General features: G+C 31.6%; 1 protein-coding gene across 5 annotated transcripts in view; it reads right to left on the bottom strand.

Moving 5' to 3' along the window:
• The window catches only part of LOC120425317 (protein sidekick), a 157,473-nt gene that overhangs the window by 9,277 nt on the left and 126,995 nt on the right, over window positions 1-21,201 (bottom strand). For 4 of the 5 annotated variants that reach the window (XM_039589789.2, XM_039589793.2, XM_039589794.2 and 1 more), the window contains 2 exons: window positions 15,964-19,185; window positions 12,842-13,120 (listed from right to left, as the gene is read on the bottom strand). In XM_039589789.2, coding sequence (XP_039445723.1) covers window positions 12,842-13,120; window positions 15,964-19,185 — 3,501 coding nt within the window. Of the gene's footprint in view, window positions 1-12,435; window positions 12,457-12,841; window positions 13,121-15,963; window positions 19,186-21,201 lie in introns of all 5 variants that reach the window. The other variant, XM_039589792.2, reaches the window with a different exon arrangement.

Genomic DNA, 21,201 nt, shown 5'->3' with positions numbered 1-21,201 from the left:
CCGCTTTAAATAATCCGGATTAGAGAACCAGTGAACATTTGAAATTTTTATCATGTTTTCAAAAACATATTTTGATTAATGAAATTTTAAAATTCCTGTAAAAATTAGAATATATTTAAAATTAGAAATCAAAATGTTGCCAAGTGGCCAACTGTTCCGGATCAGGGAACCAGTGTTTACTTGACTTTTTGTTTTGTTTATTTTATAAAGCATATTTCAATTATGAAATTTTCTAGATTTCTTGGAAAATCTAAATTTATTTGAAATCAGAATTGAAAATGTTGTCAAGTGGCCAACGAGAACCTATTCTGACTAGTCACAATTTTTATTATTTTTAAAAAAAATATATTTATTTTACAGATTTTTTTAAAAATTTTGGAAAAAATCACAATTTATTTGAAAACAGAATCAGAAATGTTTCCAAGTGGCCAATGAAAACCCATTTTCAATGTTCCGGATCAGGGAACCAGTAGTCACTTGAAATGTTTATTGATTTAAAAAAAAGCATAATTTAATTAGGAAATTTTCTAGTTTTCTAGAAATAGCAGAATTTATTCAAAATAAGAATCAGAAATGTGGCCAGGTGACTAACAAAAACCCGTATTAAATGTTCTGGATTAGGGAACCAGTCCCAGAACATTTGATTTTTTTAATTAATTTTAATAAAGCATATTTAATTTTTATTTAAATTGCTGGAAAATCTGAATTTATTTAAAATTAGAAATATAAATGTTGTCAAGTGGCCATCGAGAACCTGTTCTGACTGGTCACAATTTTTATTAATTTAAAAAAAAATACTGATTTTTGGAAAAAAATCACAATTTATTTGAAATCAGAATCAGAAATGTGGCCAGGTGACCAACAGGAACCCGTTTTAAATCTTCTGGATCAGGGAACCAGTGAACATCTGAAATTACTATCAAGTTTTCAAAAAACATATTTTGATTAATGAAATTTTAAAATTCCTGTTAAATATCAGAACATCTTCGAAATGAGAATTAAAAATGTTGCCAAGTAGCCAACAAGATCCTGTTCTGACTGGTCACAATGTTTATTAATTTATTATAAAGAATTACTTTCAAGTTATTAAGAAAAATATTTTCAAGAATTACGCAAATTTGTTTTTTTTTCCATTGATTGCAATGAAAATTTCTCATTAATAGATTTTTTTTCTGAAAATGTTTGTATTTTCTTAATACGAACCGTCGAAAAATTTCGATGAAGATTATGTAGAGATTATTTTTTAAATGTATGGTTGAGAATTTCTCAAATAAAATTATTACTACACTTAACTCATTTCTTAATATGTCCGCCTCTGAATATGTAATTTCTTTTGAGTTTTGAGTAATGTTTTTTTCAAAATTTAAACATTTTTGGCGAAAAATAAAAAGATCAGAACATTCAAAAATTAATGCTTCATTATTCAAAATTCAAATTTCATCAATTCGAAACTTTTTTTTATATTTTAATAGTTTTTCTAAACAATTTTTTAAAATTCAGATTATTTCATTCATATTATTAAAATTCAGATTATTTCCAAAATCGTAATTAAAATAATCCAAAATTTCTAAATTCAGAATTTTAAAAATCTCCAAAAAACTTAAAAATCAAAAATTCAAAATTTATAGAAAAAATCAAATTTAAAAAAAAATCAAAATTAAAAAAACAATATTTGAAAACTAAAAAATATAAAATTTAAAACAATTTTGCAAACAAAAAAAAAACAAAAATCTCAAAATTCGCAAAAAAAAATTCTTGAATTCTTGAATTCTTAAATTCTTAAATTCTTAAATTCTTAAATTCTTAAATTCTTAAATTCTTAAATTCTTAAATTCTTAAATTCTTAAATTCTTAAATTCTTAAATTCTTAAATTCTTAAATTCTTAAATTCTTAAATTCTTAAATTCTTAAATTCTTAAATTCTTAAATTCTTAAATTCTTAAATTCTTAAATTCTTAAATTCTTAAATTCTTAAATTCTTAAATTCTTAAATTCTTAAATTCTTAAATTCTTAAATTCTTAAATTCTTAAATTCTTAAATTCTTAAATTCTTAAATTCTTAAATTCTTAAATTCTTAAATTCTTAAATTCTTAAATTCTTAAATTCTTAAATTCTTAAATTCTTAAATTCTTAAATTCTTAAATTCTTAAATTCTTAAATTCTTAAATTCTTAAATTCTTAAATTCTTAAATTCTTAAATTCTTAAATTCTTAAATTCTTAAATTCTTAAATTCTTAAATTCTTAAATTCTTAAATTCTTAAATTCTTAAATTCTTAAATTCTTAAATTCTTAAATTCTTAAATTCTTAAATTCTTAAATTCTTAAATTCTTAAATTCTTAAATTCTTAAATTCTTAAATTCTTAAATTCTTAAATTCTTAAATTCTTAAATTCTTAAATTCTTAAATTCTTAAATTCTTAAATTCTTAAATTCTTAAATTCTTAAATTCTTAAATTCTTAAATTCTTAAATTCTTAAATTCTTAAATTCTTAAATTCTTAAATTCTTAAATTCTTAAATTCTTAAATTCTTAAATTCTTAAATTCTTAAATTCTTAAATTCTTAAATTCTTAAATTCTTAAATTCTTAAATTCTTAAATTCTTAAATTCTTAAATTCTTAAATTCTTAAATTCTTAAATTCTTAAATTCTTAAATTCTTAAATTCTTAAATTCTTAAATTCTTAAATTCTTAAATTCTTAAATTCTTAAATTCTTAAATTCTTAAATTCTTAAATTCTTAAATTCTTAAATTCTTAAATTCTTAAATTCTTAAATTCTTAAATTCTTAAATTCTTAAATTCTTAAATTCTTAAATTCTTAAATTCTTAAATTCTTAAATTCTTAAATTCTTAAATTCTTAAATTCTTAAATTCTTAAATTCTTAAATTCTTAAATTCTTAAATTCTTAAATTCTTAAATTCTTAAATTCTTAAATTCTTAAATTCTTAAATTCTTAAATTCTTAAATTCTTAAATTCTTAAATTCTTAAATTCTTAAATTCTTAAATTCTTAAATTCTTAAATTCTTAAATTCTTAAATTCTTAAATTCCTCAATTCTTAAATTCTTAAATTCTTAAATTCTTAAATTCTTAAATTCTTAAATTCTTAAATTCTTAAATTCTTAAATTCTTAAATTCTTAAATTCTTAAATTCTTAAATTCTTAAATTCTTAAATTCTTAAATTCTTAAATTCTTAAATTCTTAAATTCTTAAATTCTTAAATTCTTAAATTCTTAAATTCTTAAATTCTTAAATTCTTAAATTCTTAAATTCTTAAATTCTTAAATTCTTAAATTCTTAAATTCTTAAATTCTTAAATTCTTAAATTCTTAAATTCTTAAATTCTTAAATTCTTAAATTCTTAAATTCTTAAATTCTTAAATTCTTAAATTCTTAAATTCTTAAATTCTTAAATTCTTAAATTCTTAAATTCTTAAATTCTTAAATTCTTAAATTCTTAAATTCTTAAATTCTTAAATTCTAAAATTCTTAAATTCTTAAATTCTTAAATTCTTAAATTCTTAAATTCTTAAATTCTTAAATTATTAAATTATTAAATTCTTAAATTCTTAAATTCTTAAATTCTTAAATTCTTAAATTCTTAAATTCTTAAATTCTTAAATTCTTAAATTCTTAAATTCTTAAATTCTTAAATTCTTAAATTCTTAAATTCTTAAATTCTTAAATTCTTAAATTCTTAAATTCTTAAATTCTGAAATTCTTAAATTCTGAAATTCTTAAATTCTTAAATTCTTAAATTCTTAAATTCTTAAATTCTTAAATTCTTAAATTCTTAAATTCTTAAATTCTTAAATTCTTAAATTCTTAAATTCTTAAATTCTTAAATTCTTAAATTCTTAAATTCTTAAATTCTTAAATTCTTAAATTCTTAAATTCTTAAATTCTTAAATTCTTAAATTCTTAAATTCTGAAATTCTGAAATTCTTAAATTCTTAAATTCTTAAATTCTTAAATTCTTAAATTCTTAAATTCTTAAATTCTTAAATTCTTAAATTATTAAATTCTTAAATTCTTAAATTCTTAAATTCTTAAATTCTTAAATTCTTAAATTCTTAAATTCTTAAATTCTTAAATTCTTAAATTCTTAAATTCTTAAATTCTTAAATTCTTAAATTCTTAAATTCTTAAATTCTTAAATTCTTAAATTCTTAAATTCTTAAATTCTTAAATTCTTAAATTCTTAAATTCTTAAATTCTTAAATTCTTAAATTCTTAAATTCTTAAATTCTTAAATTCTTAAATTCTTAAATTCTTAAATTCTTAAATTCTTAAATTTTTAAATTCTTTAATTTTTGGAAGAAAATATTTCAAATATTGGAAATGAAATTTGTTTCGGAATTATTCGAAATTAAGTGTGGAATATGGAAAACAATCTGTATTAAAATTCATAGATTTTGAATTTTTAGAATTTCGAAATCTAAAATTCAATCATATTCAAATTTTAGATTTTGGTTTTTTGAGCTTATATTTTTAAAGTTAAATTTCATTTATTAGATTTTTAAATTTTGTTTATATTGGTTTATAATTTTCTATTTCGTTTATATTCGTCAAAATTATTGTAGTGTCCCTCTGATTCGCAAAAAAAAATTTTTGGTGACACTTTTCTTGACGTCTCTTTAGGTATTTTTTAAAAGGATTTTTTGCTATCATTCCTTCAAACATAAAACGAGTTTTTTTTTATCAAATACTTTCTGTATTAGTTTTTTGTTTGGAAATAATGTTTCTTGAATGTTTGTCGCGATTTTTTTATATGGCGTGAATTTCGCACGGATTGAGGTTTCGGTCAGCGCGGATTTGGCGCGGATTTTCTTTCGACTTTCCCGTAACAACCCTGCATGTCCACTGGTTTCTTGATCCGGAACAGTCAGAACGGATTCCCGTTGGCCACTTGGCAACATCTAATTCTGATTTCAAGTAAATTCTGAATTTTTACAGGAATTTTAAAATTTCATTTATCAAAATATGTTTTTGAAAACATGATAAAAATTTCAAATATTCACTGGTTCCCTAATCCAGAACATTTAATACGGGTTTTTGTTAGTCACCTGGCCACATTTCTGATTCTAATTTTGTATTAATTCTGCTATTTCTAGAAAACTAGAAAATTTCCTAATTAAATTATGCTTTTTTTAAATCTATAAACATTTCAAGTGACTACTGGTTCCCTGATCCGGAACATTGAAAATGGGTTTCCATTGGCCACTTGGAAACATTTCTAATTCTGTTTTCAAATAAATTGTGATTTTTTCCAAAATTTTTAAAAAAATCTGTAAAATAAATATATTTATTTTAAAATAATAAAAATTGTGACTACTGAAATAATAAAAATTGTAACCACTGGTTCCCTGAACCGGAACATTCAGAATGGGTTTCCGTTGGCCACTTGGCAATATTACTAAATCTGATTTTAAATAAACTGTGATTTTTTCCAAAACTTTAAAACAAATCAGTAAAATAAATATATATTTTTTAAATTAATAAAAATTGTGACCAGTCAGAACAGGTTCACGTTGGCCACTTGGCAAAATTTTTAAGTATGATTTAAAATAAATTTAGATTTTTCTAGAAATCTAGAAATATTCTTAATTAAAAAAATGTTTTTTATTTAATTAATAAACTTTTTATGTGATTTCTGGTTCCCTGATCTGGATCAGTCAGAACAGATTCTCGTTGGCCACTTGACAACATTTTCAATTCTGATTTCAAATAAATTCAGATTTTTCTAGAAATCTAGAAAATTTCTAAATTAAAATATGCCAAGTGACCACTGGCTCGCTGATCCGGAACAGTCGGCCACTTGGCATCATTTTTATTTCTTATTCTAAATACATTCAGATTTTCCAGGGATTTAAAAATTTCATTAATTAAAATATGCATTTTTAAAATTAATTAAAAATTCAAATTTCCTCTGGTAACATGATCCGAAACATTCAGAACGAGTTCCCGTAGGCCACTTGGCAATATTTCTAATTCTGATATCGAATATGTTCCTAATTTTTACAGGAATTTTTAAATTTCATTAATCTAAACATGTTTTTTGAAAACTTGATAAAAACTTCAAATGTTCACTGGTTCCCTAATCCAGAACATTTAAAACGGGTTCCTGTTGGTTACCTGGGCATATTTCTGATTCTGATTTTAAATAATTCTGATTTTTGTAGAAAACTAGAAAATTTCCTGATTAAATTATGCTATTTTAAATTAATACACATTTCAAGTGACCACTGGTTCCCTGATCCGGAATATTCAGAACGGGTTCCCGTTGGCCACTTGGCCACATTTCTGATTTTGATTTTGAATCAATTCAGATTTTTTCCAGATACATTGAAAATGTCTTAATAAAAACTGCTTCATAACATTAATAAAAAATATATAATTTCCACAGGTTCCCTGATCCGGAACATTTAGAGCAGGTTCCCGTTGGCCACTTGGCCATGTTTTTGTGGTAATATGAATATGAAGTAGCAAAGAATGCTTCAACAACACTTTTATTTATATCTGTCTGACACATTGGAATTGTGAAAATATTGCTTAATTTTTTCCGGAGTTTCCGGATCCGGATTCACCGGAACCGGTTCTCAATGGCCACCTTTTCAATTAAACACCTTCAAACATGCTGGGACCAACATTTTTTTAGTTTGTATGGATTGTTTCATGCTATAGTGCGTTCACTTCGCATTAAGAGCAAAAAACTTCAAAATTTTGAAGTTTTTGCACAGTTTTGGCCAATATTCCGGATTTCCTCCGGAACCGGTTACGGGAACCGGCCAATGGGACCAAATCTTGAGTTTTTCTAACAATTTACCGTCGAATGACACCGGAAGCGTCCAAAAAGACCTAATTGATCAAAAGTTACAGAGAAAACAAAATAAAAAATATTTTCCGACGGGGGGTGATTCATATGCAAAACTTCTGCATTGAATATCTCGAGTTAGGATAACAATAAAAATATGCGCCAGGTTGCATTTTGTTCGGGAAGCCGATCCCTAGAGGAGCATTTTTTTTCGTGCTGCCAAAAAATAAAAAAAATATTTTGTTACGCTGTGTAATTAGACCTGTATTATTTTGTTTGACGATAAGGGTCGTCCTGTCTGAAATAAGGTGGTCCAAATATTGCCGTTATGTTTAATATTTTCGATGATTTTTTGGGAATAATAAAAAAATAAAATCCAGGCAATATGAAATTAACCTTCTACTGCCCAATTTTTTCAGAAGATTGTTATTTTTTCCTTAGTTTAGAAGGTCTCTTTGAGCAACTTTTGTTCTACGAAAATCTTTACTTCTCTTCTTTTATGTTTTTTTTTTTGTTGTTTCACTTAAAATATTTTTGTTTAATCTTGTTTACTACCTTTTGCCTATTTTATTCATATTTTTACAATCATTTTTAAAATTTTTTGCTTGATTATTTTTATATATTTCCTGCTATAGAAACATACCATTAACATTTATTTTTTAAATGTAAATTACTGCATATTTTTTTTACTTAAAATATAGAAAATGTTAGTAAAAAACAAAGCCAGAGTGGACCCCAGAAAAAAAATACAGATTTGAAAACATTTGCATAATTTTCTAAAATATTAAGAATTCTTCTTTTCAATGCTTTTAAAAGATCAAACAATGGTTGAAAAAATGATTTTTGGCAAATTTTTAGATCTAAGTCCGTCTAAGCTTTCAAGTTTTAAATATTTTGATAAAAAAGATATTAAAAATACATTCAAATTTAATTCTCAAATTCTGTTATTTAATAATAAAACAAATTTGAAAAAAAAAATCAGTTTAAGTAGTGATGCAATGAAGCATGATTTTAAAAAGACTTTTTTTCGTAAATTTATATATGAAAAAAATATTTAAATTCATAAAATCTTAAAATTTTAAAAGTATTTCATTTTCAATTATTAAAAACAAACAATTCGAATAGTTTTAACTATGAAACAATTGATAGCTCAAAATATTAAAATAAATATAAATAAATTAACCAATTTCAACATTTCAAAAAATATTAAAAAAGATCTGGAAATTTTTAATCTTATTAAAAAGATTTGAATTTGCAAATCATTTTGATTTAAAATTTATTTTTTTTTAATTAAAAATGAAATAAAAATTGGGAAATATCTTTTTAAATGGATTTTTATTATATAATTCAAAGTTCAATCAAAAATAGATCAAGTTAAAAAAAAATAATGTTTTTAAAATTCTAATGCTTCTAGCACCTATTTTTTTAAATTTCTTTTACATTTTTTTGATTTTTTGACACTAAAAATATTTGAATAAGCACCTCAAAATTTTCAAAAAGTTTATGATATTTTTTTATTTTCAAATTACTGAAATTAGAAAAAAAAATATTTTTCTTGCTTGAGATAAGAGGTTTTATTTTAAAAATCAATTTAAAAATATGAAAATATTCGTAAAAACAAAATAATTTAAAAACTCAGAAGGTGTTTTATGCTTGAGGTTATTGAAGCCTTTTTACTGTAAATAAAAAATCAATTGAAAAATATTCTTAAAACATGAAAATTAAATACTATTCTTTTTGGGAAAAAAAGTCAAATAAATATTCTTGAATGGAAGATTTTCGAACAAAATTGAAGGAATTCATGAATAGAATATTTAATGTTTAATGTTTAATGTTTAATGTTTAATGTTTAATGTTTAATGTTTAATGTTTAATGTTTAATGTTTAATGTTTAATGTTTAATGTTTAATGTTTAATGTTTAATGTTTAATGTTTAATGTTTAATGTTTAATGTTTAATGTTTAATGTTTAAAGTTTAATGTTTAATGTTTAATGTTTAATGTTTAATGTTTAATGTTTAATGTTTAATGTTTAATGTTTAATGTTTAATGTTTAATGTTTAATGTTTAATGTTTAATGTTTAATGTTTAATGTTTAATGTTTAATGTTTAATGTTTAATGTTTAATGTTTAATGTTTAATGTTTAATGTTTAATGTTTAATGTTTAATGTTTAATGTTTAATGTTTAATGTTTAATGTTTAATGTTTAATGTTTAATGTTTAATGTTTAATGTTTAATGTTTAATGTTTAATGTTTAATGTTTAATGTTTAATGTTTAATGTTTAATGTTTAATGTTTAATGTTTAATGTTTAATGTTTAATTTCTCTATAAAAGCACATTTTTCCAAAAAATTACAGATAACTTTGCGGCAAAATTTGTGGGCGTACTTTCTTATGGGTTAAAAAGTTACAAAATATTCAAAAATTAAAAAAATTGGATTTTGGGAAATTGTTTTTTTTTGTAAAACAAGGAGTTTAAAAATCGTCGAAAAATATCCGTGTAATTTTTTTCTGAAAAGTACCCATCGATACTTACAACTTTACCGAAGAAACCAAATCGACCTGAAAATTCCATCAAAAGGTACGGTTTGCATGAGCATGAGCATGAGAGACCACCCATGGTTGTCCTTCTCCGTTGCTGAACAGGACCATAATATCCCATCAGCACAACCGGTCACACGCTTCAACGATCAAATGATGTTTCCCTTATCAACAGCATGCATGAATGCGCTGAAAAGATTAAACATCACGATCATCAAAACTAGAGCCGGTGCGAATAGGAAACAGTCGTTGGCCACCAACGGCGCCCGCCATGTCAGTTTGTAGATCTCGAGGGAATGGGACGGGAATGTTAGTTAGCACAGGCTGCTACCAAGGGTGGGTTCTATACGATATCCACACCCCCGCGTGTGCCGGAAAACTACTTCTACTTGGGATTTTGTTAGTGGGTAAGGGTAATGGCCAGGATTCAACATAGAGGATGATGATGCGACCCAATAATCAATAAATTTTGTTTAATGGTGTGATGTATTATGCATTCTCAAGGCAATCAGTCGGAGTATGCGGATGAGACTATTCCCGGTTATTTGGTGTTGAGTTTAGCATAAATGATTAAATCTTAGACAGCCGGCTGTGGAAAGATAAAACCAAATAAAATGCGAAAACGCGAAACCGCCCGGATCGAAATACACACACAATCGGGGGGACAACAAAGACGGAAACGGCAACGAAAATCCTGCGTGAGGACCGCGACGCACACCGTTCAAATTCTCCAACGCAACTGTCAAACATCCCGAAACCGCCCGGATCGAAATACACACACAATCGGGGGAACAACAAAGACGGAAACGGCAACGAAAATCCTGCGCGAGGACCGCGACGCACACCGTTCAAATTCTCCAACGCAACTGTCAAACATCCCGAAACCGCCCGGATCGAAATACACGCACAATCGGGGGGACAACAAAGACGGAAACGGCAACGAAAATCCTGCGTGATGACCGCGACGCACACCGTTCAAATTCTCCAACGCAACTCAGATTTCAAGTATAACAACAAATAGCGCAAAACGCACACAGAAATATGATTGTAAAATAAAAAGAGAGGACTGACCTTGATTAATGAACAGAACGCCAACACACTCTGAAAACTGGAAAAATCTTACCTCCAATAACAGCTTCTTTAGTCCCTACCGTTCTGATTTATGTCTTCTCTCGCTCACCACCTTTGGCTCGGCAAGCCAGTCAGAGAACGCTTTTTCACCAATCGCCAGGTAATGCACCAACCGCATCCGGATTGGAAAGCTCCTGTAAACACAGGCTCTACTCTACCGCTTACGCACAACCTGAGCCGAGCAAACGCTGCAACTTAGCATAGCAAATTCAGGTTGTCTCCAACGTCCCCTTCCGATGCCGTTAGAGTTTCCTTCTGCATACCAGCCTGAATATTCCAATCCACTAACACTAACGCAATCCAATTTTGCGCACACCTTTAACTGCTAACAATTTGTTGCTCATTTCGTTTCGTTTTTCGCGAATCTTCCCCGATCTTCTCAGCGCTGTCAACAGACTTTCACCAATACAAAGGCACTTATTTTTTCAGGCTTGGAGTATCTGTTGTCTCACTCTTTCCCCCGCGGTTTCGGTACTGATTTCTTTTGCGATTCTACTAAACACTTTTGGCCACACAACTACAACAAGCAGCAGTATCACACACACTACAGCATGACCGTCGAAAACATTCCGGATGGCGTAGCGCCATCATGGCGGCCTCAAGCGAGTGCTCCAAACTGATTGAAAACTCACTAAAAATCACTACTTATGGCAAAACTTCGTAAAACTCCATGTTTTCTGAGATCCTCCAACACACTCGCGACGTTTCCGACATTTTCCCCAACGCAGTCTAGCATTTTCATGCAGAAAACTTCAAAATCAAAAGCACGATGAAAAAGACAATTGCTTTCGGCAGCACGCACACTCACTCCCCTCCATCAAAAGGTACGGTTTTTCGATTATTTAAGTACCATTGATACAGTTGCCAAAATTGTATGGAGGCTAGATGGGTGAGCCAATGACACCAAATTACTTTTTCGGTCATAGGGAAGGCCCCAACAAAATTTGAACCAAGCAAACAAATTAATAAATAAAAATGCACAAAATCAGTCGATTTTGTAGAAAATTTATGGAGCAACATTTGACAAGGGCGTATCACCATTTTGACAGCTTGAACTATTTTGCAACGGTAAAAACACGTTTAAAAACCATTTTAGTGCAAAAAAATAAATTGACAAGACTACATTTTTTCTATGGTTCAACTATGGTCCCCCTGGAACGAGCTGTCAAGTAGGACCTTTTCTGTCAAAAATGGTCGTTTTAAATCCTTTGCGGTCGTACTCAGAAAAATAAGCTCTATCGTTGTGAACAACAACATCACAAATTTAAGCTTAATTTTAGGACCCGATTCCGAGAAAATTTGTAACTATTAAAAAAACCCAATTATTTTAAAGGTTGTCCCGAAATTTGTAAAATAGCTGCACAAATTTTAAAAATTGTATGTTTTTTTTGACAATTTTTGGACTGGAAATGCGAGAAATAAAAATAAATAAAACCATGAAAAAATATTTTCCATCGTAAAAAATTATCCACGTGATTTGTGAATGGCCCCACAAAACAAACCAAATTTTCAATCAAAATTAACCCCAAAACCCTCCGAGCTGTCAAAAAGCAAAAACCCCTCTCACATGCACTCGGCAAAAACAAAAGGAAGTTCTAGATTAATGAAATCACAACATGCAAAACGACACGAGCACAACCACAAATGTGAGGGAAGCCCCCTAATCGGAAACAGCGCCAACTTCCGATAATGACACGTGGTGGCGCGCGGCTGCAATCCATTATACTTCGCCGTGGGAGGTGTTTTGGTCGGACGGAAACAACAGGTTGAAAGCCCACGCCCCCACACACACTGAACTAAATTAGCACGTGCAACTTAAAGCAAAAAGCGAACAACCGGGTTTAATGAGACAGGCGGAAATTTATTGCAGGTTAGGTTAGGTTTTTTTGTGAGGATGTTCCTCTAGCATGCGCTTTTATCTACGGTCCCCGTGAGGGAGTACTTACAATTATAGTAGTGTTCCATATCTACGCTCGATTTAGAGGTTTTTTTTTTGTTCCAGTGTGGAAGCAACAAAATAAACAAACCGCCCGCACCGGAGAAAGAGTCGCGAGAGGTTCGCGTTTTCAAGTGCGATTTATAAATAGAGAAGGGAAGAGGCGGGGATGGAAAAGAAGAAAGAATTTTATGTAGCAAAACTATTGTCTACGCCGTTACCTGCTAGCCCTGCGCTCGCTCTCTCCCTCTAAATAAACCGGCACCTTTTTACTTGTGACTAAATAAATGTCTTTACAGCATGCAATCGTTTTTTGTTTACCCTAACACCTGAACTACCAAAATAAGAAAAGTAACCTCACTCTTAATCACTTCAAATAAAGTCAAACATAACCTCAAAAAAAAACAATAACTTACCACGCTTCTTGGTTTCGATGTAATAGCCCAGGATCGGTCCCTTGCCGGAGGGTCCGTTCAGCCAGGACATGTCGACGGCGGCCTGCGATTTGGAGAGGAGCAGATCCCGTGGCGATACCGGCGAACCCTCCTGCGGACCGGTGGTCACGTTCCCGCTTAGGGCCGGCCCATAGTCGATGGTTTGGGCGCGCACCGTGAAGGTGTAGGTGACCTCCTCCTCGAGGTTCTGGATAATGAGGGAAGTTCCGGAGACCTTCTGCTTGACCTGTTTGCTGAATTCTGCGAAAAAAAAGGTGAGAAGGAGCGTTAATGATGACCCTTAAAATTTATGACTTTGATGAAGTCATGCAATGGCGCTGCGATCGCCTAGGAGAATTTATCTCAAAATGATATTTAATTTGATTATTTCAAGCGATCGTTAGATCTAAATATTTAGATCGGTTACCGGAAAATTACGATCGTTCTTGTGATGCGGTTTCTCAACATAGTTATTCTATAAGTTAAAAAAATTACAATGATATAAATTTTTCTAAATTCAAAAAAAAATTTGACACTCTTAAATTTTTATAAATTGAAAAAACTTTAAAATCTTTAAAATTCTAAAAAAATAAGAAGAAATCTAGAAAAAGTTTAGAAATTTTTTAAAATAGAGCTGAAAATTTTTATTTCCTATAAACCATATATTTTTTTAAATTCAAAATATAAAAAAAAACCGGAATGTCAAAAAAATACAATATAAACTATTATTTTCACGCTACAAAAATTTACCTTTTAATTTTTTATCATTTCGGAAATTTAAAAAATAATAAACTGCAAGCAAGTCTCAAATTCATAAAAAATGCAATTAATTTTTTTTTACATATTTTTTGAAATTCAAGATTTTCAACAAATTTCATATTATTTTAAATTTTAAAAACAATAAAACAAAATTCTGATGAATTTAATGTTTCATAACGATAAAATATTTCGGAAATCATAAAAAAGAAAGCGTCCAATGATCTAAACATTTAGCTTTGTAATCTAAATATCACGAACGTTCTATTGATGCGTTTCTTCAACATTGTTATTTTATAATTTAAAAAAATTACAGAGATAAAAATTTTAAAATTAAAAAAAATACATTCTGAAATTTTTAAACATTGAAAATATTGAAAATCTCTAAAATTAAAAAAAAATCTAGTATACAAAAAAATCTAAACATGAAAAAGTTTGGAAATTGAAAAAAATAGATCTAAAAATTTTAAATTCTTATAAAACATATTTTTTGTAAAATATATATTTTTAAAAAAACGGAACATAAAAAAACATAAAATAAATCTATTTTTTTCAGGCTAAAAATTTTACTTTTAACTTTTTTATTGTTTCGGAAATTATAAAAATAATAAATTCTAAGAGGTTTTAAATTCATGAAAATTGCAATGCAAAAAAAATGCTGAATCTTCCAAATAATCCAACAAAATATAAAGATTAAAGTTAGTAAAAATTTTAAGCTTCCATTTTTTTTATATTTAAAAAACAAAAATAGGTAAAAATTTTAATTCTATAATTCTGTAATTTTATATAAAACTAATTTGAGAAGAAAAAAACAGAGAGAAGAAAAAAAGCATGATTTGAAAAGAACTTTATTTTAGTAAAATCTCAAATGAAAAATATTGAAAATTATTGAATCTAAATATTTTATAACTTTTAATGATTCCGAATATAAAACAAATAAAAAAACAGTTTTAGGCGTGCTGCAATCAAGCATGATTTGAAATGAACTTTACTTAAGTAAAATCTAAAATGAAAAAAATATTGAAAATTATAGAATCTAAATATTGAATAACTTTTAATGTTTTCAAAATAAAATTAAAAAAAAACAAAAGCCAAAAAATTACAATAAAACAATCGAGATAATCCCAAATATTAATATTAATATGAATATGAATATTATAAAATTAACAAATTTCAACATTTATAAAAAATATTTAAAAACAAACATTCAAAAATTAAAAAAATAGGAAATTTTAAATTTATCAAATTTTTAAAATGCTTTGAAATTGTCAAATGAACAAGCTTTGAAAATAAAACAAAAATTGGGAATTGAAATGTTGTATTTTATAAAAAATCTAAATTCAATCAAAAATATCTTAAAATATCTTTTGATATTAAATTTTTTTTAATGATCACTTCCAAATTTTAAAAAGTTAATTTCTATATATTCTTTAAATTTTAAATCAAATTACTGAAATTAGAAAAAAAATTGTTCAACCTTGAGATAAGAAGTTTTAAATCAAAAATAAACAAACTAATTTAAAAATTGAAAAAATAAAAATCGCAAAAAATAATTCAAAGATTGAGTTTTTATGTTTGAAGTAAAAAAAGACAAAAAAATCTTCGTGAATGAATTAATTGCTAACAAAATCAGAAAATCTTTTTTTTATGAAAAAAAACAAGCTTAAAATATAAAAATATAAAAAAAAATTTTAAGGTTAAAAAAAATCAAAAAAATTAATGAATTTCGAACAAAAAATAAAAGAATTCATAAAAAAATATTTTTTTGCATTCCTTAAATTTTGTTCAAAATTCAAGATTCCAGGAAAACAAAAATCTGTTAATTTTATTTTTATTCTAGATTTTCACTATTTCAATTTATTTGACGAAACTATTTAGAGAAACCCTTACCGGTTTACATCACATCAAGCATTTTTTTACTCGATTTTATATGAAAACGCCTTTTAGAAGCGATGACATGATGACATTAGGTGCTAGATGGAATTACATGCAGTTCCCCAGAATATTTTTTTATAATTGATTGATTTTTATTTCAAAACAATTTTGAATGTATTTTTCGGATTTTTTGTTTAAATATGAAAAACATTTATTTAAAGATTCTAAGCTTTTTTACTGGAAGTTTGACAAAAGTGAAGGTGGTATTCCACTGCGGAAAAATGTATAGGCCAACTTAAAGCGAAAAATGTAAGGTCCAAAGACAAAGTGTAAACAAATAGTGAAAAAATAAAAACAGCTGTCAAAACTTTGTTTTTTAAAAGTTAGCAAACTTATTTTCCTGCAGTGGAATATCACCTTGAACTTAAAACCCTATATGAAATAAAAAATAACTAAAAACCAAAAAAACTTACTCTCATTATCCTCGGTGGTCTCGTACGTCACGATGTACCCCAGGATCTCCCCGTTCCGCTTCCTCGGCGGATCCCAGCTGACCTTCAGGCTGTTCATTGTGATATCCGAGAAGGACAGGCTGCTCGGCGGTCCCGGCAGCCCCTGCAGCGTCTTGACCGTGATCGGCGCCGACCGGGGTCCATCCCCGGCAGGATTGAACGCCAGGATCTGGATCCGATACTCGGTGTACTTGTCCAGGAAGACGAGACTGTGCGAGGTGTACGAAGCCGGGACGACCTCGATCTCCTCCTCGTGCTTGCGGCCTTCTTCCAGCTCCTGGGGGGAATCGGTGACCAGGTAGAAGATCTTGTACCCGAGCAGCTCGCCGTTCTGCATGCTCTGCTGGGGCGCCTTCCAGCGAAGCCGGACTTCGGTGGAACTCACCGGAGCTCCGTCGATTCCTCGGGGTTCTCCGGTTGGGACGGCTTCCCCGACGTAGACGGCGACTGGCGGTGTCGGAGGTCCGGAACCTTGCGAGTTGAAGGGTTGCACGATGATCTCGTAGTTGCGGTCCTGGGTGAGATCCTTTAGGATCGCCGACTCCTGCTCCACGCCCATCACGTCTTGTTTGGGAGTGCTTTGGAGCGTTGATGGGAAGTCGGACACTGGTTGGTAGAGGATTCGGTAACCTCCGGTAGCGGCGTCCCCGTTCCACATGTTTTTGGGCAGTGATCGCCACTGAACGCGCACGCTGGTCGTGGTTATCGGGACGACCTTCAACCCGGTGATTCCTTCCGACGGTGCAGCGGGAAGTGTCCTAACCTCAATGCTTTCCTTGCTGAACGCGGAAGGTCCAATGTCGTTAGTCGCTTGTATCCGGAACTGGTACAGCGTGTGCGGCTTTAGTCCTAGCGCCGTGTAGGAAGTAATCGATGGATCCACCCGTTCCGGAATCACTGTCCAGGGGCCTTCATTCTCCCGGAACTGCACCGTGTAGTAGCGAAGAGGGGCGAACCCATCCCGACCGGGAGTCCAGCTGAACGTGATCTGCTCGGCTTGCACCTGGGATCGTGAGATTTGAGGTGACGAGGGCCCTTGCGGGATCTCCCGGTTGTTGGTCGTGTAGACCAGCACAGCCGCGGTCTTGCCCCAACCCAACCTCGTCTGCGCCGTAACGCTGAACAGGTAGTACCGTTCCGCAAGAAGTTGCGTCGCCCGGAAGGTCCGATCCGACGGCGGGAACTCCCGGCTAAAGTTCAAACTCATTGATCCGTTGAGCAAGTAGGTGACCTTGTACGCCAAGATCTCCCCGTTGGGCTCCTCCGGAACGTCCCAAATGATCCTCGCCATGCTGAACGAAACGTCCGGGAACGAAACATTGGACGGCGCTCCCGGCGTGTCCTCGAACGTCTGCACCCTCACCGGAGGCGTACTCAGCATTCCATCGCCCAACCTCGTATAAGCCAACACCTGAATGTCGTACTGAACAAACTTCTTCAGCTCCGTCAGCGTCGTCGTGTGGGTCGAGTTGTTCGGAATGGTCTTGTGCAGAACCTGCGTCCTCCCCGCCGACCCGTAAAACACCTTGTACCCATCGATCTGCCCGTTCCGGTGTTCCTTCGGCACCTCGTTCCACTTGACCACGATCGTCGTTGACGAGGTCGCGTTCGCTTCCACCCCGAGCGGACCAAACGACGGAACCGCTTCCCGGGTTCGCTCGAACGCGTGCGGACTATCCGCCGACTGGCCGACCTCGTTCACCGATCGCATAAAGATCTCGTACACCGACCACTCCTCCAGGTTGTCCAGCACGTGCGAGTTCGCGGTCGGATCCTCGATCACCACGCTGTACGGCGCGACCTGGGACTTTTCGTTGACGTTGCGGTAGGTGATGTTGTACCCGCGGGGGTTTCCGAACCACTCGGTTTGCTGCAGCGGGATCCAGCGGACGCGCAACTCCGTAGCGCTCATCGCCCGGACGGTTACGTTCAGCGGAGGGTGCATCGGCCTAGCCTGGATCGTCTGGAAGTCCTTGGTGGGTTCGGAGGGTTCCGAAGGACCGACCACGTTCCACGCGATGATCCGGAGGCGGTACGGAGTGAAGGGGGTGAGTCCGGTTACGGTTAGGGTGAACGCGTCCGGATCGTGTACTTCGTACACGGTGAACCACGTCAGGTTGCGAGCCGTTTGACCCTCAACGGTCCACTTGGTGATCGAGGAGTTACCGTCGAAGCCCGGGGTGAACTGAATGACCACCGAGAAGGCTTCAATGTTGGACAAAGCGAGCTGATACGGGGGATTCGGAAGAACCGGCTCCACCCCAGATTGAATGGTAGCCGTCCGTGGCAATCCAGATCCCATCGAAGTCGACGCCGTCACCTCGAACCAGTAGTGCGTCGTCGCGATCAAGTTCACAACCTTCAAGCTCGTCGTATCCGCACTCAGATTGAAACTCTTCATCGTATCCGTGCGATCCTTGATCATGTACCTGACCTGGTACCCAGTAAGGATCCCGTTGATCTGCTTGGGCGGCGTCCACATGACCTTCACCTCACGATCGGACACGTCGTCAAACTGCAGCGATCCCACCTCGTCCGGAACGTCCTCTTTGGTCTTGACCTCGATCGGGTAGCTCCGCTCACCATCTCCAGGATCCGTAAAGCAAAGCACCGTAATATTGTACGACTCAAACTTGTCCAACCCCGCCATGACCGTGTCCTGCTCCGCCAGCGGATCCAGCAAGCTCGGCGGAACCGTCACCGTCTTGGCCTCCATCTCGTGTTCCTCCCCATCGTAGATCTCGTACTTCCAAGCCTGAATCTTGTACCCCTGATTGATCCCGTTGATCTGCTGCGGATTCGGCGGCTTCCACCACACCCGAATCGCCGTCGAGTTCAACGCCTGAACTCGCACGTTCGTCGGCGGCGCTTCCGGCACGCCCTCCTTCGTCTTGATCTTCGCCCCCTCGGTGTAAACCCCGACGCCCATGTTGTTGTACGCGGCGATCTGCACGATGTAATCCTTCCACGTGATCAGCTCCTGGATCAGGTAGTTGCGCTGGGCTTCGTTCGTGATGTTGCGGGCGTTCCACGGGCTGGCGTTGTACCCAAACAGCCGATACCGGATGATATAGCCGAGGATCTGACCGTTGCGGTGTTCCTCCAGCGGCGGTTGCCACTGGGTGATGATCTCCGACGAGGACCGGGCGGAACCGACGAATCCCACCGGGGGACCGGACGGGGCTACGGAACGGGGAGGGAAGAAGCGGTGGTTAGATTTTTTGGGGTTGGTGGACAGGCGTTGCTTATGGAACTAGGTACTAAATGGTAGACGTCGTGCTCTCTTGAAGGTGCTGTCAAGCTGGGTAGGTCGGAGACTGAAGGAGCTAATAGACTATGACAAACAAACAAACAAACTCGCACTTTTTGACAGTTTGCCTGCATGTGTTTATTTTTTGTTTACTGTCAATTTTGTCATTTTTGTATTTTTTTTTCATTTTTGTAATGTTTGTCATTTTTGTCAATTTTGTCAATTTTGTCAATTTTGACAATTTTGTCAATTTTGTCAATTTTGACAATTTTGTCAATTTTGTCAATTTTGACAATTTTGTCAGTTTTGTCAGTTTTGTCAGTTTTGGTTTTGTCAATTTTGTCAATTTTGTCAATTTTGTCAATTTTGTCAATTTTGTCAATTTTGTCAATTTTGTCAATTTTGTCAATTTTGTCAATTTTGTCAATTTTGTCAATTTTGTCAATTTTGTCAATTTTGTCAATTTTGTCAATTTTGTCAATTTTGTCAATTTTGTCAATTTTGACAATTTTGTCAATTTTGTCAATTTTGTCAATTTTGTCAAATTTGTCAATTTTGTCAATTTTGTCAATTTTGTCAATTTTGTCAATTTTGTCAATTTTGTCAATTTTGTCAATTTTGTCAATTTTGTCAATTTTGTCAATTTTGTCAATTTTGTCAATTTTGTCAATTTTGTCAATTTTGTCAATTTTTGTCAATTTTGTCAATTTTGTCAATTTTGTCAATTTTGTCAATTTTGTCAATTTTGTCAATTTTGTCAATTTTGTCAATTTTGTCAATTTTGTCAATTTTGTCAATTTTGTCAATTTTGTCAATTTTGTCAATTTTGTCAATTTTGTCAATTTTGTCAATTTTGTCAATTTTGTCAATTTTGTCAATTTTGTCAATTTTGTCAATTTTGTCAATTTTGTCAATTTTGTCAATTTTGTCAATTTTGTCAATTTTGTCAATTTTGTCAATTTTGTCAATTTTGTCAATTTTGTCAATTTTGTCAATTTTGTCAATTTTGTCAATTTTGCCAATTTTGTCAATTTTGTCAATTTTGTCAATTTTGTCAATTTTGTCAATTTTGTCAATTTTGTCAATTTTGTCAATTTTGTCAATTTTGTCAATTTTGTCAATTTTGTCAATTTTGTCAATTTGGTCAATTTGATAAATTTTGACAATTTTGTCAATTTTGTCAATTTTGACAATTTTGTCAATTTTGTCAATTTTGACAATTTTGTCAATTTTGTCAATTTTGTCAATTTTGTCAATTTTGTCAAATTTGTCAATTTTGTCAATTTTGTCAATTTTGTCAATTTTGTCGATTTTGTCAATTTTGTCAATTTTGTCAATTTTGTCAATTTTGTCAATTTTGTCAATTTTGTCAATTTTGTCAATTTTGTCAATTTTGTCAATTTTGTCAATTTTGTCAATTTTGTCAATTTTGTCAATTTTGTCAATTTTGTCAATTTTGTCAATTTTGTCAATTTTGTCAATTTTGTCAATTTTGTCAATTTTGTCAATTTTGTCAATTTTGTCAATTTTGTCAATTTTGTCAATTTTGTCAATTTTGTCAATTTTGTCAATTTTGTCAATTTTGTCAATTTTGTCAATTTTGTCAATTTTGTCAATTTTGTCAATTTTGTCAATTTTGTCAATTTTGTCAATTTTGTCAATTTTGTCAATTTTGTCAATTTTGTCAATTTTGTCAATTTTGTCAATTTTGTCAATTTTGTCAATTTTGTCAATTTTGTCAATTTTGTCAATTTTGTCAATTTTGTCAATTTTGTCAATTTTGTCAATTTTGTCAATTTTGTCAATTTTGTCAATTTTGTCAATTTTGTCAATTTTGTCAATTTTGTCAATTTTGTCAATTTTGTCAATTTTGTCAATTTTGTCAATTTTGTCAATTTTGTCAATTTTGTCAATTTTGTCAATTTTGTAAATTTTGTCAATTTTGTCAA

Source organism: Culex pipiens, chromosome 1 (assembly GCF_016801865.2).
Source record: "Culex pipiens pallens isolate TS chromosome 1, TS_CPP_V2, whole genome shotgun sequence".
NCBI classification, from domain to species: domain Eukaryota; kingdom Metazoa; phylum Arthropoda; class Insecta; order Diptera; family Culicidae; genus Culex; species Culex pipiens.
This window is presented reverse-complemented; position numbering and strand designations above follow the sequence as displayed.